Genomic DNA, 27,525 nt, shown 5'->3' with positions numbered 1-27,525 from the left:
GATTACAGGCATGAGCCACCACACACAGCCAGGTTGACAACATTCTTTATTTAAATATGTTAACATTTTCTTTTTTCTTTTTCTTTTTTTTTTTTTTTTTGAGACGAAGTCTTGCTCTGTCACCCAGGCTGGAGTGCAGTGGCATGATCTTGGCTCACTGCAAGCTCCGCCTCCCGGGTTCACGCCATTCTCCTGCCTCTTTCTCCCGAGTAGCTGGGACTGCAGGCGCCTGCCACCACGCCCGGCTAATTTTTTTGTATTTTTAGTAGAGACGGGGTTTCACCATGTTAGCCAGGATGGTCTCGATCTCCTGACCTCATGATCCACCCACCTCGGCCTCCCAAAGTGCTGGGATTACAGGCATGAGCCACCGTGCCCAGCCAAATATGTTAACATTTTCAATTAGGTTATAGCCAACTCCAGCAGGAGAGCATTTGGCCAGCAGGGAGCCATTTCTTCCCTTTAAGGTGACTTTGCCTACTCTCCACTGATACCTTATTTGCGAAAATAGAAATCTTGTACTCTTAGAGTGAAAGCTTATACCATCAGCCCTCCATATCCATGGGTTTGGCATCCATGGATTCAACCAACTGTGGATGGAAAATGTAGTTAGGCCTATGATGGTTGCATTTGTACTGAACATGTATAGACATTCTCTTGACATTTATTTCCTAAACAGTACAGTATAACTACTTGCATAGTATTTACACTGCATTAGGTATCACAAGTAATCTACAGATGATTTAAAACACACTGGAGGATGTGGCCTAGGTTATATGCAAATGCGCCATTTTATATAAGAGATTTGAGCATTTGTGAATTTTGATTATCTGTGGACAGTCCTGGAACCAATCCCTTGAGAATACACAAATGACTGTACATATTTTCAAGTTCTGAGGGAAGACCTCATCATTTTCCCCCAGGTGCCAGTGCCCTGTCCCACCAACCACTCCCCTTTGTCGTCTCCTTTGCTGGGGCCATTTAATTTTAGAGTTCCTATGGGCTCAGTCCCAGGGGCAGGAAGCCTTCTACTCTCTTCTTGCTCACCACAGGCAGTCCCGACTTTAATACTGCCTATATGCTGATGATTCCCATTTATATCTGCAGTCCAGACCTTCCCATCAAGCCCAGACTCAAAATCTCTGTCTATTCAATATCACCACACGAACATCTAATAAGCATATCAAACTGTGGCAGCTAGAATTTCCGAGCCAACAGCCTCCAGGCTGAAGCAGCTGCCTCCCCTTACCTCAATTTTGTTTCAAATGGTTCCCTGCCATGATGTGAAAAAGGGCTGAGAAATGGTTTTTGGGAGCTCCCTAACTGGCTCTGACCTCAGCCTGCCTCCAATCCCAAACAGCTCTAGTGCGTTATGCACCATGCTATTTATCAATGTTTCCCCTCAGAAACATCCCATCCACCTGGAATGAATTTCTCCTTGCCTGGGAAAGGTCTATCCTTCCTTTAAGATTAAATGCAGGTATCACTTTTTTTCCCAGGAAGTTTTCCTGGACTTTTCTTTTTTTGAGGGGGGAGGTGGGGAACAGAGTTTCGCTCTTGTTGCCCAGGCTGGAGTGCAATGGCTTGATCTCGGCTCACTGCAACCTCTGCCTACCGGATTAGGGCGGTTCTCCTGTCTCAGCCTCCTGAGTAGCTGGGATTACAGGCGCCCACCACTGCACCTGTTTAATTTTTGGTATTTTTAGTAGAGACGGAGTTTGATCATGTCGCCCAGGCTGGTCTCGAACTCCTGACCTCAGGTGGTCTGCCCGCCTCAGCCTCCCAAAGTGCTGGGATTACAGGTGTGAGCCACTGTGCCTGGCCATTTTCCTGGACTTTCATGCCAGAACAGGTAACTTTCTTCCTGCTCTCAAAATATTTTGTTTCATTAACAATCTCTTATGTGTCAGTTTTGACAGCAGAACTGCCTTGCTTATCTTTGAATCCTCAGCCGCCACCAACAGAGAGAGCCTTTGTAGGTACCATAAAAATGTTAATGAGAATGATGGAAGAGAACAAGAGGGCCACGCTCACTTCTTGCGTAGAATTTAGTAAAGTTCACGGTTACATAAGCCAGAGGGCACTTCAAGAAAGGGGTGACTTAACAGGATTAATGTGGCAAAGAACATGGGGGAGAAAAAGGCCATTGGATTTGGTCTACTGAAAAGTCTTTAAACTGAGATTTACATGTGATGAAAATCAAGTTTGGAAGGACTGAGAAATAAGAAAAAAATTGAAATACAAACTCCTTATCTGAGATGACTGTTTACAGACATCTGTAGGAACAGAACAAAATGGAACATGTATGGAACATTTACTGTCTCCATTTACTCATTTTAACTTCGTTTTGTAATTATGTAACACATCTATATTGTTCCAAATGAAAAACACATTAACACAGTATACTCAGAGAATCCAGCTTCCCTCAATATCCCCTCCCTCCCCAGTGTTATCAATTTCCATTAGTATTTGGTTTATCCTTTTTTTTTTTTTTTTGAGATGGAGTCTCGCTCTGTCGCCCAGGCTGGAGTGCAATGGCGTGATCTCGGCTCACTGCAGCCTCCGCCTCCCAGGTTCAAGTGATTCTCCTGCCTCAGCCTCCTGAGTAGCTGGTTTACCCATTTTTAAAAACGTTAAGTAAATACATATATATATATGCCACCCTTAGAGAAGGTAGCACACTACACACATTATTTTCTTCTCTTGGAGATCTCTCCACAGCAGTATGTAGAGATCTTCACTTGGAGATCCTTTTTACAGCTTTTTTTACATTCCTTTTTACAGATGCACAGTACTCTGCTGCATGAATTTATCAGTTTATTCAACCCGTCCCTTTACTGATGGAGATGTGAGTTTCCAATCTACTGCCATTGTAACAGTGCTGCAATGAATTGCTTAGTGCATGTTACTTCATTTTTGCCAGACTATCTCCAGATACATCTGTTCACTTTAAAACAATAGTCCGGCTGGGTGAGGTGGCTCACGTCTGTAATCCCAGAACTTTGGGAGGCTGAGGCAGGGGGGATTGCTTGAGCCCAGGAGTTCAAAACCAGTCTGGGCAATATGGCGAAATCTCACCTCTACAAAAAATACAAAAATTAGCTGGGTGTGGTGGCACACATCTGTGGTCCCAGCTACTTGGGAGGCTGTGGTGGGAGAATCACCTGAGCCTGGGAGGTTGGGGCCACAGTGAGCCGTGATCGTGCCACTGCACTCCAGCCTAGGCAACAGAGCAAGACCGTGTCTCCAAATAATAAAAAGAAACAAAAAAACATGACGATCCTATGCTATAGATATTGGGTCCCTATCTTCCAAACTAGAAGATAAGCTCTATGTAAGGAAACAATTACTCTAGTGCACAGCAAAACTCAGCAACTGCAACAGCACATTACAGAATAAGGCTTTAAAATGTGGAGTAAGCACCCTTGCTCCTACTCCTACCTTACCATTCTTTCCATGATACTCTGACATCTCTTCTTAAAGAAAAAGAGAAAAGTTACTGTTGTCAAGGAAAACACCACAAATAAACATGGAGTTTAGTTTTATTTTCTCTGTGCATTTGCAAAATACTCAGGACCAACATAAAAAAGAAATACCTCCTGTGGAAAAAGTTACATTAAAAAGGGGAATGGAGTGGGGGTGCTGAAAGGGATTAGTACCTTAGCCCCAAGGAGCTACAACATCTCTGATTGGTCCAAGGAATAGAAAAGATATTGGGAAGATGTAACAGGAGGAAGGAAAATGTGAATTTACTGAGGGAGAGGGCCTCGAAGTGGGCCTCGAGGGGGAACTGGTGGCCGGGGAGTGGGTCTGGGTGGAGGGAGAGGCCCCCTCTGGTAGCCATAGGGTGGGGGTCGTGGAGGGCCAGTGTATCCATGGGGGGGCATCAGTGGAGGAGGTCCACGCATACCATGCGGAGGCATAGGACCTGGGTGACCTGCAAGGAGTAAAAGAAAAGTTAATAAGGGCACGGGACAAGGGGTGTGCCTACAGGAAGCTATAAGAACATGACAGGTACAGATAAGGGAGGTGGCTAGAGCCGACTTACCCATGGGAGATCCGAATGGAGGCCCTCGGGGGGGCATGCCCATTGGAGGAGGTCCAGGATGAGGCATTCCAGGTGGTGGTCGGGGCGGTGGCTGCCCCCCAGAGCCTGGGGGTCCAGCGTGGGGATGTCCTAAGCCATGAGGGCCATGGTGTGCCAGCTGCATCTGTGACATCCCTATGAAAATAAAACAGACACAAGAAGAGACAAAGAGAAGGAGGCAAAGAAAATAGAGAAAGGAAGAAAACAAAATTAGAAAGAAAGTGACATCAGAAAGAGAACTATATAGAAAAAAGGGTACAGAAAATAAGGGTGGCTGGGCACAGAGGCTCATGCCAATAATCCCAGCACTTTGGGAGGCCTAGGTTGATCACTTGAGCCCAGGAGTTCAAGAACAGCCTGGGCAACATAATGAGACCCCATCTCTATCAAAAAATACTTTTAATTAGCCAGGCATGGTGGTGTGTGCCTGTATTCCCAGCTACTCAGGAGGCTGAGGTGGGAGGATCACTTGGGCCTGGGACATCAAGGCTACAGTGAGCCAGAACTATATACCACTGTACTCCAGCCTGGATGACAGAGTGAGACCTCATCACCAAAATAAAAAATAAAAAAAGAAGGGTGGTAAAAAGTGCTCCCTATCCTTGACCCTATTCCAACAGCACAAACCAACCAATCAGCCAATTACTCAATCAACTCCTTACCCTCTTTGCTTGCTTCTTGCATGATTTCGGTACTACAATAGTAATGATGAAGTATATAACAAGTGGAGTAATAACTCTGTTGATAGGATTTGAGAAAGTAGCAGAGGACATACTGTCTAAGCAAAGATCTAATTCTAAAGGATGAATACTTCAGGAGGAGATCATGGGAAGAAAGCATCCCAAGCAGAAAGATTACCATGTGCAAGTCACAGATGTGGCAAACAGCACAGTGTGTTCCAGGAAATGCCAGTTAACTCAGTAATCAGGAGCAAAATGCAGTTATAGAAATGAGGGGCAGGGGCCAGATCATGAAGAGCTGTGAATGCTATGGTAACGAGTTTGGGTCTTACTCTGTAGGTCAAAGGGAGCAACAGAGGAATTTTGAGCAAGTGTGTGCACATCTGTGTCTTAAAAAACCTACACTGTGAAAGTAGATCAAAGTTAGGGAAAACTGGAGTCAAAGTGGCAGGAGATTACAATAAATTAAGTGTAAAATAATGAGGGAATGAGAGACTGAACTAGCGCACTGGCCATGGGGAGAGATGCCACTGATATAAATAAGACTTGGTATTAAGAGTGGGGTGATAGGGAGCAGTCAAACATAGCTCTCAGATTCATGAATTAAGCACCTGAAAAAAAAAGAACGCTAGAGGAAGAATGAGTTTGAAGGAGAGGGATAGAAAAGTGATGCTATCTATTAAGCAGCAGCATTAAGGATCTGGAATGTCAACAGCTATGGACTAGAGATACAGATCTAGGAGGCATCAGTATATATCCAATTAAAACTATAGATATATACAGAAAAGAGAAACAAGCACAAAAATCTAGGCACAAGTAGACATGAGTCTATCACGGCAGCTGAGATTAAGCAGTCAGAGAGAGGGGTGGAGGACCTAGAAAAGCAAAAGCAAAAAGAGACAAGAATTTCAAACAGGAGGACACGACTAGTTTCAAGTACATCAGAGGTCAAACTAGAAAAGAAGCAGAAGCGTCCCCGAGATTTGGCAATTAGGTCACCACTTTGAGGTGGAGTCAGAGAAGAGAATGAAACTAAAGGTTAAAGAAATAAAAACTGGCAAGCAGAGTCTACTTGTCAGAAAAACTCAAGAAATGGATTCAGGGTGGTAGATGTTAGACAGCATTTTGTATGTTTTTATAATAGAATGTCTGAAGGAAAGGAAAACTCTGAAACTGTTACTATTGAGAAACAAAGGGCAGCAGGGTGAGTGGTAATAGAGATACTCTACCAAGCTCTTCCCTCCCTTTCCCAACAAAGCACACCTACCTGGATGGGGCATCCCACCCGGTGGGAACGGGTGAGGATGTGAGTGTCCATGACCAGGATGTCCTGCCCCTGGGGTTCCTGCCGATGGGGGGCCATGTCCTGCAGCCCCAGGAGGCATAGGTGGTGGGGGCATGGCTGGGGGTATCCCAGGTGGGAGGGCTCCAGGAGGTGGCACTGGGGGTGGGAAGGAGCCAGGAGGAGGCATGCCTATAGAGGAAATGGAAAAAGGAAGAGTTAATGGTAGTGAGGAGAAAATGTCTTTAAAGAGCCTGTCCTGATCTGGCCTCTCCAGGCAGGGTGAGCTCTTTCCCTCTCCTCCCAGTGCTCTAAAATCAAAAGCAATGTTAGAAAAGTCAAGCAACTTCGCCCTCCTAAAGAAACCCAACAACTTTCTTCTCCACCACTACCATCACCCCTCAGTCCTCTTCCCATCAACTCACTGCTCAATGTCCCCTGTCCCCCTTTCAGACTCGTTTTTTTCTTCCTCCTGACCCTCTCCCCCAACCTTAAGACAAACATATCTTAACCAAAAGCTTTACCTGGTGGAGGAAGCCCAGACCCCAATGATGATACCACAGGATTGGGAGCAGAGGGTGGAGGAGGTGCATCTGCAAAAAGCTGATGAGGGCGATCAGCCTGGGAGAGCGGGTTCTGAGCTGCCAGAAGTCGTTCGGCTGCTGAGCCATGGCGCTCACCCTTGGAGTCCTTCTTGAAGGCATAAGATACGGTGATAGGGCGGTTACAGAGGTATTGCCCATTCATGGCTTCAATTGCTGCATCCGAAGCGTCAAATGAAGCAAAATTAATAAAGGCATAACCTTTGGAGTTGCCTGTGTCAGGGTCCCGCATAATCTTGGGGGTTTGTAAGATGACCCCAAAGGCGCTGAAAGTATCATAAAGCAACTTCTCATCAATCTCAGGGTCCAGGTTCCCAATGAAAATGTTGGCCCCTACATCCAGGTTTTTGTTGTGAGCTGATGCTTTGTTCACCCGTATTGGCTTCCCATAGAGTTTGATCATGTTCATGATCTTAATGGCATAGTCAGCATCTTCCTCACTCAAGAATTCCACAAAGCCATAGCCTGGAGAAGTGGAGAAGAGGAGGTTAACAACGTAAGTAAAGAGACTGAAAATGGGGTAAAACTCATCTACCCTCTAATCACAAAGAACAAGAAAGAAACAACCTCACTTTACTTAAGAATGGTTCCAGAAATAAACTGAACAGAGGCTTAAAAGAAAAAAATCTTTAGGTTGCTCATGTTATTCCAAAACAGTTGTGAATACTGCTGGGACCCTCCGAGAGCAATTCGACCCTTGTCATGTACCCACCTTGGTGCTGGCCAGTGACTCTATCCTTTGGCATGTGGGTGTTGACTACTGGTCCAGCCTGGAGAAACAGTTCCCACAGCAGCGGTTCACTAACCTTCTCATCCAGGCCCCCCACGTACACAGTGGCATCTGAAGGGAGAGAGCAAAAACAGCAAGGGTGAGAGTGTAACGGGAAGGAAGGAGGTGATGGAAACATGAAGACGGAACCCAACTAGGGGAACTGGGGACCGGGGTAGGAGACAGGAGCAAAAAAACAAGTTTAAATCCTTAAACTTCTCTCTTTCCAAGACTTCGGGAATCCTCTGAAGTCTAATTTAGTATTCTGAGTGGATTTTTTTGATTTTTTGAGTGAGAAGTCAGCAGGGGACCGGACGTAAGTTATCACACCCACAGGCCTCAGCCAGCACCCGGCCACCCCGCCCCCAACAAGCACGGGGCCGGTCTCGCGCCCTCTGGGGAAGGGAGGAGTCCAGTCTCCCACCCCTGCAGAGGCACTGCTGGCTGTAGTCGGGGCCTCCTAGCCACGCTGAGCCCATTCCAGACTTTCCCCGTCCTGTTACCCTGGTTCCGCTCGGAGATGGGCCCGGCAGCCATGGCGAAAAAGAACCCGCCGTCTCCCAGCAGCGGTTCCGCCTTCTGACCTCAGCACGACTTCCACTTCCGGGGCGAAGGCGGACGTAGTGGTGGGCGGGACCGCGGAAGAGGAGGTGCCTGGAAGCGGCTGCAGCCATCTTAGGAGCCTCCCAGACTTAACCTGGGTCGGGCGGTAGAATCCTCAGCTCCCGGCTTGAGGTGCCGCTGCTGGTGGTCTTAGCGAGGAGGGCGGAACGGAAACGCTCAGACCCTCTTAATGCACTGCTAGACTTGAAAGAATCACACTGCTCCCAAAAATGTAAATTCGAAAGCTAAAAGAACAAAAATTTCTTTTAATATATTTTGTGGACAGTGATTCTTCTTTTGTTGTCCAGAGAAGGATGTGCTGAAGATTTCCCCCCAACCCGAGGACTTGGCTGCTTTCAGGCGCAGAGGGAGCCTTCCATCTCGCCTGCAGCCTTCTTGCAGATTTGGCCTCACAGCCCTGATTTGGGCTGGAGGTATTTGGTTTTCCCTCAGGGGAGGAGACTGCGAAATGTCTGAGCTGGAGTGACGTCTGCGCTCACCTCGTCGTAATTGCATGGGGAGGGTGAGGGCTGCTCCGAGTTGGTGTGTGACCACAGCTGAGGGTTGGGTGGGATCGGAGCTCTAGAGTCTGGATCTCTAGAACACTCTGGCCCCATCTGCCTCTAAATGGGAGACACACACAAGAGAACCCTTTCCCCAAATTGCACTTGAATTCTGCAGAGCCTCACCAAACCCAGTTCCCTTATTTCCTTAGCAATAATATGGTGGATGCCTTCCTCTCTTGGGTCATACACACCTTTTACCCACCACTTTCCTACCTAGGAGAATCCTTCATTCAAACACAAGAAACAATGCCAGCAATGTGTATAAATACTATGCTTTAATGAGCCCCTTAAATAGAAATTCCGCTACAAAAATACAGAGGAGACAGGGTGTTTCCTGTATCAGCCTCATTCCCATAGAAAACTATAAGGGAAGAAATAGAACTTGGAATTAAAGCAGCAGCAAGGCGAGGTGAGAATGCGATTTCTAGGCCATCTTGTTGGGACTGATGAACAGCATCTCTGATCTCATGATTTAACATCTGGTTATCCAGAAGGGATGGAATTGGCCTAAAAAAACCGATCAATTTCTGGATTGTTTTTGTTTCTTAATCCTTCAAATGACAAGAAGCAAAAATATTTGTAGGAACTAAGCAAGACAAGAGTTGGAGCAGTTAACACCACCATCTGCAGGAGAAACTCAGAACGTCTTAGTGAACTTAAGGGCTGAAGTGTGAAAGCTAAGGCTGCAAGTCCAGATACAAAAAAAAAAAAAGACAGAACCCTCCTCTACCCCAGATCCCCCTCTGCCCTGCCTTTGAGAATGCCAGCAATTTCAGTGGGATTGAGAATGGTATGTGGATCTCTTTCCTTGGAGTGATCTTCAGGAGATATTCTTGGTGTCCATTTCCGTAATAACTCCTGAAGATGGGATAGCTCATCCTGGAGGCCAGAGATTGTGGGAGCTGAGAGGCCCATCTGGGGAGGAGGCAAAGAGGAACAGAGAGGAATACTGTTGTAGCTCTGGCCCCCTGCTTCTCTGCTACTTCTGGTGTCTTTAATTCTGTTTCCCCTTCCAGCTATGCCCTAAATTCCACTTAATCTAAGCCACAAGCACTTTCCCGCACCTCCTACACTCCCAAACCTTGTTTGATGCCAAGAGGAGTAGAACTTCACTTCCCAGACCCTCAGCCTTCAGCTCCTTGCCTTTACAGCTCCTGTACATCTGGTTCAGCAGAGCCAAGTCCCTTCTCCCACTCCCAGTCTATTTTCCCTTCTTACCTGGACCTCAGGCCTTCCCCTCAAGTAGCAGCGTCTCCAGAGCCTGATCTGGGGTCCCAGATACCCAGGCAGCAGCAGCCCTGGAGGTAAAGGGCAAGCTCCCCAATGTGAGGGGAGACCCCATTCCTGGTCAGCCAGGCTTTCAGAGGAGATAGCAGGTCGAGGGAGCCAACGAGAAGAGACTGCCAGCAGGGAGGGACTGTCCCGCCAAGGACAGAGCTGATTCAGGGGGGTCAATGCTCCTCTGGAGAAGAGCCACACAGAACTGGGGGGTCCAGGAACCATGAAGCTTGGCTAAAGGGAAAAGGAGATCAACTGGCAACGGAGAGACCAGATAACCCTAGTTTCCCCAATCTGAATCAGGATAGGGTGCCCTGCTGCCACCCACTCACTGCACTGGTGACTAGAACTACAAGCCTCCCCATGAGAACTCTTCTACCCTCCTCATTAGGCTTCAACTAGGCCTCAGGACTGATTAAGGTTGATTTTAGGGCAACTTATGTGTGCATGAGACAGGAAGATGAGTAAACAGACTTGAGGAAGGACAAAAAGGGTGCCCTCTGTGCTATTCTAGGTCTTCTGTCTTCCTAGGGACACCCAGGGACTATAAGTGACAGCTGCAGAAGAGTAGTGGAGTAGCTTTCCCTAAGGAACTCAAGACATTGTGTCTTTCACTTCTCACTGTCTAGTAGCATGAGCCTGTGGGAACGCCGAGGGAATTTAGGAAGTTTAGACACTTCACCTGCGGTCTAGGGAGCCAGGAATCTGGACAGTGTTCTGGGTCATAGCCAGGATTCTGGAATTGTAGTATCTGTGCATTGCTATAGCGTAAATCCCAGTCCCAGACAGACAGCTGCAGGTTAAAAGAGTTCCCAGCTGGGGGCTGGGAGTATCCTGGGGTGTAGACTTGTGTATAGGAGTTTAACTGGACAGAGGAAGCAAGAAAAAGGATGGTTACACACAATCCTCCCACATCTAGAGACAAATCATGAGATTCTCACCTCTTACTCCAGGAAAGATGTAGGACAAAAGCCTCGTCCTGAAAATGAGAATCAATTTCCCCCTCCCCACTCACAGACCTCACTTCTCATAAAACAAATCAAGACCAAACTTCAGAGAGTACATCTCAATGGAATAAAAAACACGAGTCAAAAATAGAAGTCACTGACCTGTCCGCTCTGCTTTCCGCGCTCCCAGGGGGTATTTCTCAGGAAGGTAAGGGTGTCAGGAACCCTGACACTGTCATGAAGAGCAAGAAGGAAAAACTCAGAGAATTCAAAATCAGCTGGAAACTGCTGGAGGAGCTGCCAGACACAATCAAGGAAGAGGAGAAACACCGGAGCCTGAAAAGAAATTAAGAGGTTGGAAGGAATTATTGGGACCCAAAGAGGGAGGATGACGAGATGATAAGGGAATGGGGAACACAGGGAATAGGGGGAACTATGGAGGTCAGGGAATGAAAATCTGAATTGAGGGTAGCAGGGGCTTGTGAGGCCTCACTCATCAGGATCTTCATCTCAGCCTAACCTCGGGGCCCTTCTGACCGGATTCACCTCCAATGGATTATACAAAATAATTTCTCATTCTCTTCTTTAGTAATATCCCCCCGATGCCATCCTGAATCATTCTCACCTCTTCACTGGCCCCAGTACCCCCAAGCCGAGTCAGGAAGGGATGTCCAGCTGCCACCCACTCTCGCTGCACTAGTGATTGGAAGCCAAACAGTGTTCGGGCTTCGGGGGCTGAAAGCAGCTGGACGAGTGAAGAGAGGAGGCCGTTGAGATCACGATCACCGCGCTCTGGGTGATAAAGAGGAAGAAGGGACAAAGAAGAGGGGTCCAAGAAACTAGGGCAGAAGAGAATGAGAAGAGAAATACGGCAAGGAGAAGTGAGAGGCACAGACGGGAAAGGTTTGGGGTAGAAGTGAAGAGAAAACAAAGACCTTGAATGATTTACTTCCTAGACTCCACCTGGATAGAAATACCCAGTTTCACATGTAAGGGGCAGAATTACAATTCTCAAACCAGCTTCCACACTGTCCTTCCCACCCCAACCCCAGTCCCCATCCACTGATGGAAGTAAAGGAACAAAGGGGCTAAGACCATCCTAGTGTCAGGGACCACAAGTTGTGATGGGGAGGCAGAGGTAGCACTGAAGGATGAGAGTAGAGCTCGCAGGTAGTTCCCAGGAACGGGAGAGGAAGAAGCCTTATGGGTCTCCCTCCTTGAATGCAATCTGGTCAGGTGGGTAAAAAAAAGAGGCAAGGAATGGAATGGGCTTAACCAAGGAACTCACCTTGAAGTATTACAGAACGAACCCTGGATGTCACTAATACTGAAATGTCACTGGCCTTTCGAAGACAAGCCCTGGAGGAGCAGGTGAGGAAGAGGGAGGAAGAATAATAAGCCTAGGGGAACGGAGTGATGGGTCATGGGATGGAATAAGGCTGACTCCAAATCCTACCCCTCCTCCTTCTAAAGAGCAGAAAATGGCAGTCTTCTTGGGAAATCGAGGAGAAGAACTAAAGAAAGGCCATTTAGGACCCCAAGTTAACAGAAGGTTGAGGAAAGTTGAATTATAAATGATGGCTAGAAGAAGCAAGGGAGTACCTGACATAGTCCAGCCATCGTGTTCCTTCCAGGGCTGAAAGCCATTTATCCTCAGCTACAGATGAATCTGATAGAGGGTAGAAAGATCAGAAAGGCAAAGAGATTAGAACTCAGGATTCAGGATTCAGGTTGATAGCCTGCTGGGTTAAGAACAGGAATGAAAAGTAATTGTAAATGGCCAGGATGGTTTCTAAAATTAAACTGTGGTGATGGTTGTACAACATTGTAAATATAATAAAACTCACTGAATTGTATACTTCAGTGAAGGGTAAATTTTATGGTATGTACATTATGTCTCAAGCTGTTTAAAGAATAAATTGGGGTCAAGAAGACAGGAAATCAGTGAGTCTGTGGGAGAGGTGGGAGAGATGGGAGGTAAGTAGAAAACAGTCTCATTGGCCGGGCACGACGGCTCATGCCTGTAATCCCAGCGCTTTAGGAGGCCGAGGTAGGTGGATCACCTGAGGAGTTCGAGACCAGCCTAGTCTAACATGGGGAACATGGTGAAACCTCGTCTCTACTAAAAATACAAAAACTAGCCAGGCATGGTGGCGGGTGCCTGTAATCCCAGCTACTCGGGAGGATGAGGCAGGAGAATCGCTTGAACGCGGGAGTTGGAGGTTGCAGTGAGCCGAGATCACACCACTGCACTCCAGCCTGGGCCACAGAGGGAGACTCCGTCTCATCTGCCTTTTTTTTTTTTTTTTTAAGACAAGTTTCACTCTTGTCGCCCAGGCTGGCATGCAATGGCACATTCTCAGTTCACCCGCCTCCTGAGTTCAAGCGATTCTCGTGCCTCAGCCTCCCAAGTAGCTGGGATTACAGGCGTCGGCCACCGCACCCAGCTAATTTTTTTTTTTTTATTTTTAGTAGAAACGGGGTTTCACCATGTTGGTCAGGTTGGTCTCGAACTCCTGCCCTCAAGTGATCTGCCCGCCTCGGCCTCCCATAGTGGTAGGATTACAGGCGTGAGCCACCACGCCCAGCCGAGACTCCGTCTCAAGAAAAAAAAAGAAAAGAAAACAGGCTCATTGGACTAAAGAGCTACTCATCTACAGCAAGCAAAGTGTAAACCAGGTTAGGCTCAGCAGACCTAGGGGTGAGGGTGAGGGGTCAAAGGTTATTCTCACCAGGCAGGCAGAGGGCCCTCAGCCTCAGGTGGGCAAGTTGGACATCTGCAAGGCTGGGCAGCTCATCCATAGTGTCTACCAGGACAACATCTGAATGCCCAGCCTGGAGCATCAACTCCACTGCTCTGGAGGGGAGGGAGTCAGGAAATAAGAGGAGTCTGCCCTGAGCACCTAACCCTTGTTTCTTCTCATCAAGCCTCCCTCACCTGATATCCTCCTTGTTAGGGTCACTGGCTGTATAGAAGCCTCCACAGCGGAGAAGATCACTGCCCCCAGGGTGATGCCAGGACAAGCGCTTCACATGGGGCAGAAGAGGGTCATTGTGGGAGAAATGTCTAGCTCCATGCTACCCTTGCCCCCACACTGACCTCACAGAGGTTCCTCCCTCCACGATGTCCCTGGTCCACATGACCCTCTAATGCACAGCCATTACCCTAACCCTCACACTGACCGGTCCACGGCCCTGATGAAAGTGGCCAAATGCTCTCCTGACCTCACTGTCCAGAATTCGGTTAGGGACCCAGAAGTAACGGGGGAGGCTGTGAAATGAGAGTGATATTACAGTTTGGCTCAGTGACTTCATTATAATGTAAAGCTCTTATTACAAGGAAGCTGCTTCAGAGGGACCATTCCAAGGGATTTCAGGTTTAGGGATCTAGGAGGCAAAGGAGATAGCTTTGTGGGTGTCCTAGGAGGCTGGAGTTTGTGGGAAGTCCTAGCTTTAGAGGATCAAGGAACTAAGGGAAGATTGGGAGAGCAGCAGGGTTGGGGTGCACTGGGGGATCACCTGGTGGCTACGTCGAACCTCTCGTTGACCGTGCTGACCCTCCAGCCTCTGGCTGCCTGCTTCTTCCGCTCAGTCTCCCAGTCTTCCGCTGTCTCCATGAGAGGAATTGGTGGTTTTCTGGAGCCAGAACCCTGGCCTAGAACAGCAGTGAGACATAGAGGTGGAAGGAGAAAATCAGAGACAGCTTCTCAGCTCTTTGTCATCAGCCATCCTCTGCTTTTTCAGACTCTTCCTTACCCTAAAGCACTCTCACTCACCAGCCTTGCTCAGGGTTATCCCCGAATACTGTTGGGCTTGATTGCTCTGAGCTCTGGCTTGGACAATGGCCATGGTCACCTGCAGAGGAAAGGACATTCCATCCTTTTGGCTTAGGCTGAGTAAGTGAAAAGAAGGAAATGGAGCCCATGTGTTGCTCCACTCTCTTTGCCAAGAATGAAGAAGAACAGTGAAGACAGTCCCTAGAGAAGGGGGCTTCCTCAGGTCATGGGGACCGGGGTCGGGAGAGCGAATCTGGAACCACAGAATCCTAGAATGATGATTCTGGGAGGAATCCTGGTTTTTCAGAGGAGGAAACTTGCCCACAGTCACACTGCTGGTAATTAATAGAGTAAGGCTAGAGCGTAGGCTCTTTACTCTCATCACTCAATCATTTATCCCTTTCCTTGAGAGAAGCAGGGGGAATGAGGAGAGGATCCCAGAGGCTGGAGGAGTCTCAGAAATTGTCAGGGAGAGGATCCCAAGGTTCTGAGGTGAAGAGAAAGCCTCAGGTTAGGGGCCTCTTACCTGAAAAGCCTGAGGCTCTAGGCCTCCAGCCTCAAAACCAACTCTGAGCAGCCGGAAGTCTCGGCCATGAAGCAGAATCTCCTCAGGGATAAATTTAAGCAGGGACCCTGGACGGAGGAGCTGGACTCGGGACAAGCCGCTCACTGAAGTCAAGAGGTACAGAACAGTGTAACCATGGACCAGAGTCCCTCCAGAAGGGACTCTTGCAGCCCATCCCACTCCATCCCTGCTGTTTTCTGAGAACAGAGGAAGGATGAGGAGGAGGGAGTTCCAACACCCCCAGTGAACCCCTTCACCAAACCCCCCCCAACTTACCAGCCTCTAATCGCCCAATGTTGACCAGGGCAAAATCGTATTCACTGCTCAAGGGAGTGTCCTAGACGAAGCACATTACTGGGTAGACATCTGAAATCGCCCTCATTTTCCTACCCTGGCAGCCCCAATCCCTTCTAGGGGGCAATCACCCTAGAGAGAGTTCCCACTGATTATCAATGATACATTCAAAAGACAGCCCTTAACCCATAATGTTTGTCTAAATCCTGCTAGACTCCCCTACCCATTTCCCACTAGCTGTCATTGCTGTGGCCCCAACCATCTCACCTGATTCCACTGCCATCCACAGGGCTGGAAGGTGACCCTAAAGTTGGTACAGATCAGGGTTCCAGACAATTCCGGTTCCAGGCCCTTCCTCACCCCTGGGGCCCATGCTAGGATCTGCTCCCCTAAAGGGGAAGAAGGGAAGCCCTGTTATGACTATTCCCAGTGTTGACCACACTTAGATACACCCACCCCTCCAAGAAAGGGAGATCTAAATAGGGAAGATTAAAATCCTCCCCAAAGCCCACTACAATGTAAGCTTATGAGGAAAGATATATATTTTTTAATTTCTGTAACTAGAACAGAGCCTAGAACAGGGCCTGGCACATAGCAGGCACTAACTATGTATTGAATAAGTAAATTTGAAAAGGGGTAACAGGGTCGAGGAAACAGAAGGAATGTCAAGGTCCAGCTCTCAGCCAGCTCTAGAGGCTGTCAGGGAGGACAGCGAGCCTCAGGCAGAAGTGCTTCGAGCCAGGAGAGGAACACAGGGGTATCTTTGGTGAGGGCATGAAACAAGATTGGTGTAGGATGACATTTGGAAGAGTCTTTGGAGAGTGATAGGGCATTATTACCTGGGAGGCATCTGGAGGCCAGGCAACTGCTAGGCTGACGACTCCTGGGCTCCGGCATCCTGTTTTCCTGGACAGACTTTGGTCCAGAGAGTTGAGGGGGGTCTAGAGTTAACCCCTAGGCTCCCCAACTCCCCAAAGGCAGCTGCTTTTAGAGGCCTACACTCACACTCTCGGGGGAAACTGAGATCAGTGTCTGTGGGGAGCTCCAGACCTACCAGGGCTGGTAGACAGTAAAGGGAGGGGCTGGTTAATGGATAATGAGACAACGAACTTGAGACTATGAGAAAGACCAGGCTCCATCAGCAGAAGCTGATAGGACAGACACACCCTCCTCCTCCTCTAGAGCCTTTGCTTCCCCCTTTTATCTCCACCTCATCCCCATTCTCACCCTCTTGCCGACACCCCCCCCAAATTCCTTCTCCTTACCCCCATCTCTGGCTCCTCCTTCTGGGGGGCAATGTTGAAACTCTGGCCCCGGCCCCCCCACCACATTTCTCTGGCTCCATCCGGGGACACAGCAGTTAAGGGTAGGAAACCTCAAGGATGCTCACCCACCTCGGGGAGAGGCTGAGTCTTGTTGAGAAGAGGGGAGTTAGGGAGAGGGGTAGGGGGTTGGACACAAGGGAAAGGAGCATTTGACGTGCACAGAGCAGAGTTTGGGGGTCCTTGGAAAGGTGTGTCCAGCTCAGCCTGAGAAGTCTCCTCGGAAACTTCAGTCGACTCTGGAGAGGGCGGGAGAGATGCCCAGCCCCTTAAAGGAGAATACACACAATTCTGGAAAAGTGGAGAGGAAACGGTGGAGTCTGAGACGGACAGTGGGGGAGAAATGGGGACTGAGAGAAAAACATCGACTCCCTTCTTTACCCCAATCCCAGACCCAGTTCTCTTCCTGTTCATGAGTACTGGAGACCGTTTGAGGGGAGCAGTTCTATTGATTATGAAGCTGGAATCATCTGGGCTACCTCTCTGGAGTGTCTCAGTGATGACTTCCCTTAAAAGCTCAGTTCTTTTGTCTTCTCAGAGGGGTTTGGGTCAAGGAGAGGGGTAGGAATGTGAAAGTGTTGAGTTCAAGCCTCCTTGCCGCCTCTTCCAGAAGAAAATGAAAATTAGACCTGGGGGGATTTTTGTCAGCAGAGGCCCAAGAATTAGGTGAGGAAGCAGGGAAACTGGTTAAAGTGGTTTTGCATATCTTTCTCTAGAGGGCATGACACAGACGTCATGTGAAGACTGCAGTGGAAAAGTATAAAAAGAGATGGAAACGTGTCCAAGATGCAGACACAAGTACGTTTGTGTGCAAGTCTTGGGGATGTGGGTGGGACAAAAAGATCTTACCAGTTAGTCTTGCCCCTCACGTAGATACACAACCAACTGGCAATAAGTGCCCATTCCCGTATGTGACTCCACCCCTCCAACCCAGACACCAGATCTCCAAATGAATGATTCATGTTCAGGATTTTCACAGGTGAGGGCTGGAAACCTCTCTTCAGCTCAATAGTCCATCCCCTGTCCCTCCCATCTGCAACCCAAGAAGCAAAGATGGGTAAGGAAAGCTGGGAACAAGGAGAGAAGTCAAGGAGCTGCAGCTCCTTTAAAGGAGGGGGACTTGGGGACAGCAAAGCAAAAATCTTTATTTAGACATGAAAAAGACAGAAAATAAAATACAAAATAAGAGTTAATGAGCTGCTGTTATATTGCTTTTGAATCTACAGAGGCAGCAATCCTTAGATGGGGGCCCCAGTTTTCCAAAGTGACACTCAATTTTCCCCTCCCCCCGGTACACCACCCTTCTGGCCTCAGCTTTCAGTTTCCTGTCTTGGCTGCAACTGTGGAAATAGTGAAGATATTGTGAGACAGGAAGTCAGTCTGGAACAAAGAGTATACACCTGCTAGGAAGGTGGCCCAGAAGCCTGATTCTAGAAGTCCTAAAGGCTACAGAGCACCACCACCCCACCTCCCCCTAATGCATTCCATGGGCCTCAACCTCTTGGGGGAAGAAAATATTTCCCAAGGTCTGTTGTAAAAAGAAAATAGGGACCAGGCATAGTGGCTCACGCCTGTAATCCCAAGCATTTTGGAAGGCCAAGGCAGGCAGATCACTTGAGGTCAGCAGTTCAAGACCACCTGGCCAACATGATGAAGCCCCATCTCTACTGAAAATACAAAAATTAGCCAGGCGTGGTGGCTTACACCTATAATCCCAGCTACTTGAGAGGCTGAGGCAGGAGAATCGCTTGAACCCAGGAAGCAGAGGTTGCAGTGAGCCAAGATCTAATGACTACACTCCAGCCTGGGCAACAGAGCAAGACTCCATCGCAAAAAAAAAAAAAAAAAAAAAAAAGCATAGGAAGAGGTGTGTACCATAACTTTTAAATCCCATTATCCACATTCCTTCTCACCACCATCCTTCATTCAAGAGCCTCATTCTATTCTTTAGCACTTTGAGGTGTGGAGACAGTGGAGGAACACAGAGAAAAAAAATCGGGGGGTAGGGGTGTGGTGGCTCATGCCTGTAATCCCAGCACTTTGGAAGGCTGAGGTGGGCGGATCACCCGAGGTCAGGAATGCGAGACCAGCCAGGCCAACATGGTGAAACCCGAATCTACTAAAAAAAAAAAAAATTAGCCAGGCATGGTGGTGGGCGCCTGTAATCCCAGCTACTCGGGAGCCTGAGGCAGGAGAATCACTTGAACCCAGGAGACGAAGGTTGCAGTGAGCCGGGATCGCGCCATTGCACTCCATCCTGGGCGACAAGAGCGAAACTCCGTCTCAAAAAAAAAAAAAAAAAAGGAGGGGGTGGGGGGAAATCAAGAGGAGAAAAGAATTGGGTGATTTGGATCAGTACTTAACCAGGAATGGAGTGGGCAGGAGCTGAGGGTTAAGGCTGCCTTCACCACCCCACACACCCCCAGTAGAAGTACTAGATGAAGGGAATGGTGGAGAGGCAAGGCACTATATCAGATTTTTCCATTTTCAGAATCCTGGTCTGGCTGCAGGTTTGTGCCAGGAGTAAAGGCTGCTGGGAGGGGCAGCCGGAGGAGGGAGGTGGAGCTGAGTGACTCACAAGATGAGTCACAGATCCAGTTATAAGCACAGAAAGAGGCCAAGGTCCTTCCCACCCCCATTCCTCTTAACTGCTGCCAGCCAGCTTCCATTGCTCTTTTGTACTGCCCCTTACCCACTTGGCCAATGCAGGAGATGGCACGGAGAAAGCCTACATGGGGACATCGTAATATTTTGTTACCCAACCAATGTATGGGGGCAAAATACCCTCTGATTTGCAGACTGGCTGTCTGCAAAGTAGAAGAGACAGAATGCCTGCATGACTCATCCAAATCTATAGTTGAAAGGCCTGGAGGGAAAGAAAGAAATTAGAAAAATCTGGAGTGCAGGTGATTCCAGGCCAGGAAGGGGCTTCTAATTCTGTCTTCTCACCTGTGGCTATATGTCTGGGGCACTGACTCACTGGAGAAGGAAGACACAGAGGCCAGTCGCGGTGGCTCATGCCTGTAATCCCAGCACTTTGGGAGGCCGAGGCTGGTGGATCACCTGAGGTCAGGAGTTCAAGATCAGCCTGGCCAACATGGTGAAACCCCATCTCTACTAAAATACAAAAATTAGCCGGGCATGATTGTGGGTGCCTGTAATCCCAGCCACTTGGGAGGCTGAGACGGGAGAATCGCTTGAACCCAGGAGACGGTGGTTGGAGTGAGCCGAGATCGCACCACTGCACTCCAGCCTGGGCGGCTGAGCGAGACTCCATCTCAAAACAAAAAAAAAGAAAAAGTAAAAAGAAAGAAGACTCAGAGTCCAGAGGTGTCTGAGTAATTCAGAGACAATCATCTCTGAAATACTCCTTATTGAGAAAAAAAAAATGTGACTGGAACCTTGGACACATGGCTAAAAGGAGTAAGAATGGCAAAAGCTAGGTTCTCAGAACACATTCAAAACCAGCTTCATTCTTTTGGGCTCAGCATTACCCCGCAGATATACAACACGAAGTCACTGCTAATTCTTGTTTCTCTGTGGGCCTCAGTTTTGCTTGATAGGAAAAAAAAACTGAGCTAATAGAGGGAAGGTACTTCCCTTCCACTGCCCTCTACAGCACTGAGTTTAACACCATCCCCACTCCTTAAAAAGACTGAATCTTTAAAAAAATCTTTGGATATAATCTTTTTATTTTGTTGATAAAAGCCAGTATGGAGGAAAAACTTCTGGTTAAATCTTGTAACTTTCAATAAATGCAGCATAGGTTAAGGGAGAAGCAGAGGCCTATCCTACAGTAATACTTACTCCATTGGAGATGGGGCAGAGAGCACAGCAGGGAGGGAGTAGCACTGTCTAACATCAAAAAGGAAAAAACAAGAACCCTGAAAATCTCCCCTCTCCATTAAAAACTTCAGTAGGTACCCCAGTTGCCCTGGATTAAAGGAACTAAGTGCACTTGAATTTAAGCCTGAGAGATGATATCATCCCTCACTTGGGGTTAAAGGGTCTACCTTCCCCCTTCACTTACACACCCCTCCTTAACTAAGGATTTTTTCTGCCCATTTCAAGTGCAGGCCATATGCCCCTTCTTTCCTTCTCCCCAACCCAGTAACGACATGGGCTTGCCTCTTCTATTCCCTCATCTTCCCAAAATACCACAAACCAAGCTGAATCTATATTAATTTCCCAGGCATTATTCCTTCACCTCCCCCTATCCCACTAAGACCCTCCCTGAAAGAATGAAGCAAAACAAACTTCACTCTCTCCTATAAAAAATATCCATTGTCTCAGGGTCTCTCATCCTTAGAATGGAGAGGTTTTTCAATGCCTCAATAAATAGTTACCCTCCCAAATAAAAAAAATAATTTATTTCTTAATAAAAAGCTATAAGGCCTAAAGCCCCATTTTACCATATTCACCCCTAGACCACCCCTCAAAATTTCCATCTTTTTTTATTTGAAAATAAGGCAAAAGGAATTGGGACTGGCTAACTTATAAATAAAAACAAACATGATACAAGGTTTTTTGTTCATTTGTCCTCAGTTTTTAAAAACAAAAGTGTTAACTAGAATCTAACAACAGATCAAATCCAAACACAGCAGTCTAGTGGAGAATCAAAACTTTTCCGGCTTTATTCTCTGGGAAAACCCCTGGTCTGTTTTCATTCCTATTGGTCCAGGCCAGCATTCTATGATATGAAGGCCTCAATTAGGAAAGCTAGGTGAGCTGTGCAAATTCAGGGTGTCTGAGCCACCTGTTGTTTGGTGTGTGATGGGGGTGGAGGCGCACACAGTGGTGTTCCCACTAGTGTTGTTCAAATCACAGAAACAGGGACGTAACTAGGGTGAGGTGAGCAAAGCACTCACCTTGGGCACAAAATTTAAGGAGTGCCAAAAAACCCAGTAACCAAGATAAATACTATTTTAATGCAACATTTTTAAAAATTCACAATTAATGTAAAAAATCTATGATGGACAATGTATCAAAAATTTAAATAAGGATTCATCCCCATACTTATTCAATTCAGCCTCACTTCCCTCCTCCTAATCTCAATCCTGTCAGATCCTGTAAGATTTCGCTATTTTATTCAACATAAATTTTTTGCATTAATTTTTTAAAATACTGCATTTTTTAAAGTATCTTGATTAATGAGTTTTATAGTAACCCTTAAATTTTGCACCTTAGGGGAGTGCTCATCTCATACCAGGTTCCAGACCTGCCTAGACATATACACATCCCTTCCTTTGGAATCTCACTGCTTCCTTAAAACAAATCTATTTTCAAAGAAAACCCTAAGAATTAATAGCCATAGGAAATTATTAAATCAGATTTGGAAAATAGGTGACTTTTGAGTTTGTTGAGGAGAAAATAACCTTTCTAAACTGTGAGCATTTCCAACAAGGACAATCTTGACTGGCTACCGAGGAGGAAAACACACACACACATATGCACGCACGCGCATGCATGCACACGCAAGTGCTTTAGATCAAATGTGGGGATTACATTCCAAGGGATGGGTTATGAGTACATACCTCAAAAGAGAAATCCAAACACAGAAAAACAGCCCCAGTTAATACTCTGGACACATAAGTACACTTATTCCCCTTCTTCACATGCACCCGGGAGTGTATACAATTGCATAGTTGACTTTTTTTCCCGGAAAAAAATATAAAGAAAAAGGAAAATTGGCCCAGGATAGGTCTTCCAGTTTAAAGCTCTTAGAAATGGCTCTGGCCAGAGCATAGGCTGTTCAGACTTGTGCTTTGTGCAAAATGAGAAGTAGCTCCCCCTACTGTGTCCACATCCCCACTCCCAGCCCCTAAAGAACAAGGAAGGGTCAGGGAAAGGGAGAAACCTAAAGACAGATCAGCTCATTGGGAGTCATCTGTGCTCTGTGGTTATAGTTCACTAAAATATATTTCTCTAACTACCTTTTTATAAATTGCCCCTATATGTTTCAACATCAGTCCTAATATCAAAAATATCTCTTCTTATAAAGTATTTTTAATTATTTTAATAAACTAACCACAGATTAAGGTCAGCTATGGCTTAACATAAGAAGCCGGGATGTTAAGTTCATTCTCCAAAAGTAGAGCAAAGGGAGAAAGAACCACTTAAGTAGGAGAAAAAAAATCATTTTTTAAATGTTTTTGCTTGCTGGGGTCTTTTTATTTCTTTTCCTTAAAAAAAAAAAAAAGTCAATAAAATAAGTTGCTTTCTGCAGAAACACAGCAGCCACAGAGGACTGTAATGCTCTACTTAGGTTTTTGGTTTTGTTTTAAACAGTCTCTGGCTAAAATGTCTGTCCTCCCACCCCTCCCAAGGTGCGCTCAAACCCCAACGTATGGTTATTGCTGTGGTTAAAAAATAGATCAGCTCTGCCCCAATTCACCTGGAGAAAATGCAACACACATGACGGCTGTTTTCACCATGCTCTTCCCTTTAAACAAATACAATTAAAGACTTAGATGAGGAAAAGATGGGGGTAATCAGCAATCTCTTCTCAAACTGTAACAGATGACATATGACTGCTTGGAAGGAAATAAAGCTTAAGAGGAAAAGGATTTCCCTTTTAAGTTCCTCCCTTTCCCATCTAAACAAACGGATTTAAACTACCCCCACCTCCTAACAGGCACCCATGAGGACACATTACTGCCTTGTCTTTCCAGATCCTTCAAGGGGAAGAATTTATCCAACCTTAATTTCTACCTTAATTCAAATCAATAGCAAATGTGTCCAATTTCCCACTTCCCCTCCACACTTCTCACTCCACCACCATGTGCTTTTTCCCAACCTAAAGAACTTTGGTTTTATTGACTGAGAACCTCCTTTGCCCATTCCTCCCCAAGACTTCTGCCCACCTCCCACCCCCACACACCAAACCTTCCCCTGCTACTTTCTCTTAGGTCCCTGGATGGGACCCAGGAGGTTATAAGACAGAATCGCCATCTTTCCCCCTTGTACCTCAAATCTCATCAAGTCAAGCTCTGCAGAGGAATAGTACAGCCCCTGAGGTGCCATCCAGCCCCGACCTGCTCTTGCCAGCCTGACAGCACTGTGTGCACACATTTAAAAGTTTCCAGCCAGGCTCCCACAAACATTACTGCATTTGCCCCCTCAACATGGGGACTGTGTTCTTGATGAGCCAATTAGTTGAGCTTAACTTTGTTTAGCCTCCTTGCCCTTCAATGTTCCACCCGTTCAGAACCTGTGCACCAGGAGCTCCCCATCCAGTTCCCGCTCCCTCCTCCTCAGTTCTTCCCTGTAACAACAGGAACAGAAGTTGTTTGTCTCAGGGTGTCCATAGAAGCTGCAGTTCGGTTGTTTGCATTTGGTCTGAGTTGGGGGAAGCCCCCGGAGACCTCCAGCCCATCCATCTGGCTCAGGGGGCTCTCTGTAGCCATTGCTGTAGGAATCAGCCACTCGGTAGGGGGGTGGTAACAAGGTACCCCTGTGAAGTCCATCCTTAGAGTGGCTTCCTGGCTCCAGAGAAGGGATGCTGTCCTGGTGGGGGTAGGGTCGCCCAGGAGGGCACTGTCTGGGGAAGGTGGCATATGGTGGTAGACCCCCGACACATGGACCCCCTGCCAACTGCCTCCGGGGTTCCTGGCAGTGGACTCCACCCCCAGAAGGCCGAGGGATAGTAAAGTCCCCAGGGTAGCCAGTGGAAAATGCCATTGCCCTGGACTCTGCTGGGGGACCGGTCGGCTGCTCTTCCCTAGCATCTGGCTCTGGCTTTTTGGCTGGAGGAGGGCCACCCCCTATTCCTCCATTCATGATCTTCCTCTCTGCCTCCTTCTGCTTCTGTTCTGCCAGGAATCTCTCCTCAGCATCAGAAAGGTAGCGCTGGATCATCTCCTCCTGATACTGGTGACGGTGACCCATCTTCAGGGTTCCAACAAAAATAAACTTCCCCTCCCCTTGCATGGCAGTCCTCAGAATGCTCAGGCTCTGCATCACCTCCTGGCTATACTTGCTCCCTCCGTTACCAACAGACTCAGCTGGGGGCTTCTCAGACACAGGCCCATCCCCAGCTGCCTCCTCCTTGCCACCCTTCCAGCTCTTCAGTGAGTTTTTCTTCTTCTTCTCCAGTGTCTCAGTGCCACTGCTTCCCCCCGACCCTGTCCCCACCCCTCCAGGCTTCGAACCCTTGCTGTGCATCAGGCCCCCCATGTTCTTCTTGAGCTTGCTGCCCAAGGTTTTGCCAAAGCTGCCCAGTTTGTTAGCCACAGAATCTGCTCTCTTCTTGTCCTTCTCCCGATCTCGCTTTGACTTCTCCTTCCGCCAGCCACCTTCGTTGCTGGTGGAACTGCTGCCAACTGACTCCTTGTCTGAGTCTCCAGACTCAGGAGTGGACCGGGGCTCATCTCCAGCTGAGGCGGTGGGGGACTCAGGCTGGGCCAGAGGAGCCTGGAAGAGACAAGAACACTGTTGACAGTTATCCCAGCAGCCTTGGGTGGGGGAATCCCCCAGGGACCTCTAGCCCATCCATCTGGCTCAGGGAGCTCCCTGCAGCCATGGCTATAGAAATTAGCCAGGTAGAAGAAGGATGGACACCTATGAACTCCATCCTTTGAGTGATTGCCTAGTGACTGCCTTGCTCCAGAGAAGGACTTCTGTCATGAGGGAAGGGTCACCCAGGATGGCACTGTCCTTCCTGGGTTCCAGTAAGTCAGCTTTCTCCCCCACTGCAATCTGACTCCCTTCTGTAACAAGGAGATAGTAGAATAAAGCCTTTCTGTTCATTTAGAACAATGAGCAACCATATGATACGTGGCTTCTGGGTGAGAGGCCCAGACACTAGAATGTTCTTTATTATACATTTCTCTATGCCAAATTCTACCCGAAACTAATCTCAAGAAAGTCTTGACTAATCAAAACTAACCAAGTCTAGCCACTTTGCATCCCCTCAACTTTTATACATTCCACATTGGAGTTCATCAATTTGCCCCTACTCCTGTGCTCCTGTTCTGACTCAGAGCCCACTGAATTAGGAGCTCTTTAAGCTACTCCGTCTCCTAGTGCCCAAAACAGAGGCCTATCTACAGAAGACTTCGGACGAAATAATGATCATCTCAAGTTCAACAAACAGTCCAGAAAACCTTTCTTAAAGAATATGTTAAGCCGGGCACGGTGGCTCACACCTGTAATCCCAGCACTTTGGGAGGCCGAGGCGGGTGGATCACCTGACGTCAGGAGTTCCAGACCAGCCTGACCAACATGGAGAAACTCCAACTCTACTAAAAATACAAAATTAGCCAGACGTGGTGGTGCATGTCTGTAATCCCAGCTACTCAGGAGGCTGAGAGGAGAATCGCTTGAACCCAGGAGGCGGAGGTTGCAATGAGCCGAGATCGCACCATTGCACTCCAGCCTGGGCAAAAAGAGTGAAACTCCATCTCAAAGAAAAAAAAAATAATAATAATAATATGTTTTAGGTCAGGCGCGGTGGCTCACGCCTGTAATCCTAGCACTTTCGGAGGCCAAGACAGGCAGATCACAAGGTCAGGAGTTTGAGACCAGCCTGGCCAACATGGCGAAACCCCATCTCTACTAAAAATACAAAAATTAGCTGGGCATGGTGGCGGGCACCCGTAATCTCAGCTACTCGGGAGGCTGAGGAAGGAGAATCGCTTGAACCCAGGAGGCGGAGGTTGCAGTGAGCTGAGATCGTGTCATTGCACTCCAGCCTGGGCGACAAGAGCAAGATTCTGTCTCAAAAAATATATATATGTTTTAGTATCAGACAACAGAGACTGGCTGGAGAGGAGATGTGGAAAACAGGAGACTAATGGTTTTTAAAAAGCAGGAAAGGGCTGGGCGCGGTGGCTCATGCCCGTAATCCCAGAACTTTGGGAGGCCAAGGTGGGTGGATCACCTGAGGTCAGGAGTTCGAGACCAGCCTGGCCAACATGGTGAAACCCCATCTCTACTAAAAATACAAAACTCAGCCGGGTGTGGTGGCGCACGTCTGTAATCCCAGCTACTCGTGAGGCTGAGGCAGGAGAATCACTTGAACCTGGGAAATGGAGGTTGCTGTGAGCCAAGATTGTGACACTGCATTTCAGCCTGGGTGACAGAGCAAGACTTCCTCTAAAAAAAAAAGGCAGGAGAGGCCAGGTGCGGTGGCTCATACTTGTAATCCCAGCACTGTGCGAGGCCGAGGCGGGCAGATCATCTGAGGTCAGGCATTCGAGACCAGCCTGGCCAACGTGGTGAAACCTGTCCTCTACTAAAAATACAAAAATTAGCTGGGCGTGGTGGCACAGGCCTGTAATACCAGCTACTCAGGAGGCTGAGGCAGGAGAATCGCTTGAACCCAGGAGGCGGAGGTTGCAATGAACCAAGATTGTGCCATTGCAGCACTCCAGCCTGGGCGACAGAACAAGACTCCATCTCAAAAATAAAAATAAAAAATACAATAAAAACAGGAAAAAGTGTCTTTGGAACTTATTTGACATCTAGTTACTTCTAACCTTGAATTGTAAGCCACCACTCAGAATAGATTCAGAAGGAAACCATCCCAGATCTCCTTGTTCTGTCACTGAAAATGAAATGAAGACACACCAGGGTAGATGTGGGAGAAGTCTTCACCTGTGCATCAGAGGACAGTGGGATCCACTTCACATTCATGTAGCTATGCAGCAGATGCAATTTGACCTCTAGGGACAGAATTACACTATGAAAAAGAGAAAAAAAAATTTACTGTCACCTTTTAAAAGCAAAGCAATTTGATATAGTTGGGAGAAAGG

The 27,525-nt window shown here is 47.6% G+C and overlaps 3 protein-coding genes across 14 annotated transcripts in view; all 3 read right to left on the bottom strand.

Annotated features, from left to right (window-relative positions):
• Positions 1–3,524: 3,524 nt before the first annotated feature.
• On the bottom strand, positions 3,525–8,114 carry SF3B4 (splicing factor 3b subunit 4). Of its 2 annotated transcripts, XM_054455861.2 has the most exons (6): positions 7,924–8,114; positions 7,364–7,492; positions 6,574–7,116; positions 6,035–6,241; positions 4,049–4,222; positions 3,525–3,937 (listed from the first exon to the last, which is right to left on the bottom strand). In XM_054455861.2, exons 1-6 carry the CDS (start codon positions 7,955–7,957, stop codon positions 3,750–3,752), a joined length of 1,275 nt encoding a protein of 424 aa, XP_054311836.1. In that variant the 5' UTR covers positions 7,958–8,114; the 3' UTR covers positions 3,525–3,749. The 2 variants fall into 2 exon arrangements, with proteins under 2 accessions (XP_054311836.1, XP_063519982.1); XM_063663912.1 differs by having other exon boundaries at positions 3,525–4,222; positions 7,924–8,110.
• Positions 8,115–8,524: 410 nt separating this feature from the next.
• MTMR11 (myotubularin related protein 11) lies at positions 8,525–20,037 on the bottom strand. 5 transcript variants are annotated; one of them, XM_063663872.1, is made up of 18 exons: positions 16,715–20,037; positions 16,289–16,364; positions 15,717–15,838; positions 15,432–15,492; positions 15,117–15,259; positions 14,591–14,669; positions 14,334–14,469; positions 13,998–14,085; positions 13,753–13,841; positions 13,547–13,671; positions 12,417–12,483; positions 12,103–12,173; positions 11,440–11,606; positions 10,977–11,150; positions 10,550–10,732; positions 9,808–10,101; positions 9,342–9,504; positions 8,525–8,646 (listed from the first exon to the last, which is right to left on the bottom strand). In XM_063663872.1, exons 1-18 carry the CDS (start codon positions 16,778–16,780, stop codon positions 8,621–8,623), a joined length of 2,130 nt encoding a protein of 709 aa, XP_063519942.1. In that variant the 5' UTR covers positions 16,781–20,037; the 3' UTR covers positions 8,525–8,620. The 5 variants fall into 5 exon arrangements, with proteins under 5 accessions (XP_063519942.1, XP_054311777.1, XP_063519947.1 ...); XM_054455802.2 differs by lacking the exon at positions 8,525–8,646 and having other exon boundaries at positions 8,846–9,504; XM_063663877.1 differs by lacking the exon at positions 8,525–8,646 and having other exon boundaries at positions 8,846–9,504; positions 15,717–15,753; positions 16,715–16,786.
• A 408-nt stretch (positions 20,038–20,445) lies between these two features.
• OTUD7B (OTU deubiquitinase 7B) overlaps positions 20,446–27,525 on the bottom strand; it is a 129,873-nt gene continuing 122,793 nt past the window's right edge. For all 7 annotated transcript variants that reach the window (XM_063663835.1, XM_054455781.2, XM_054455783.2 and 4 more), the window contains 2 exons: positions 27,368–27,452; positions 20,446–25,183 (listed from right to left, as the gene is read on the bottom strand). In XM_063663835.1, the coding sequence (XP_063519905.1) occupies positions 23,975–25,183; positions 27,368–27,452 (1,294 nt within the window). In that variant the 3' untranslated portion in view covers positions 20,446–23,974. The remainder of the gene's footprint in view (positions 25,184–27,367; positions 27,453–27,525) is intronic.

Source organism: Pongo pygmaeus, chromosome 1 (assembly GCF_028885625.2).
Source record: "Pongo pygmaeus isolate AG05252 chromosome 1, NHGRI_mPonPyg2-v2.0_pri, whole genome shotgun sequence".
In the NCBI taxonomy this organism is placed as follows: Eukaryota; Metazoa; Chordata; class Mammalia; order Primates; family Hominidae; genus Pongo; species Pongo pygmaeus.
This window is presented reverse-complemented; position numbering and strand designations above follow the sequence as displayed.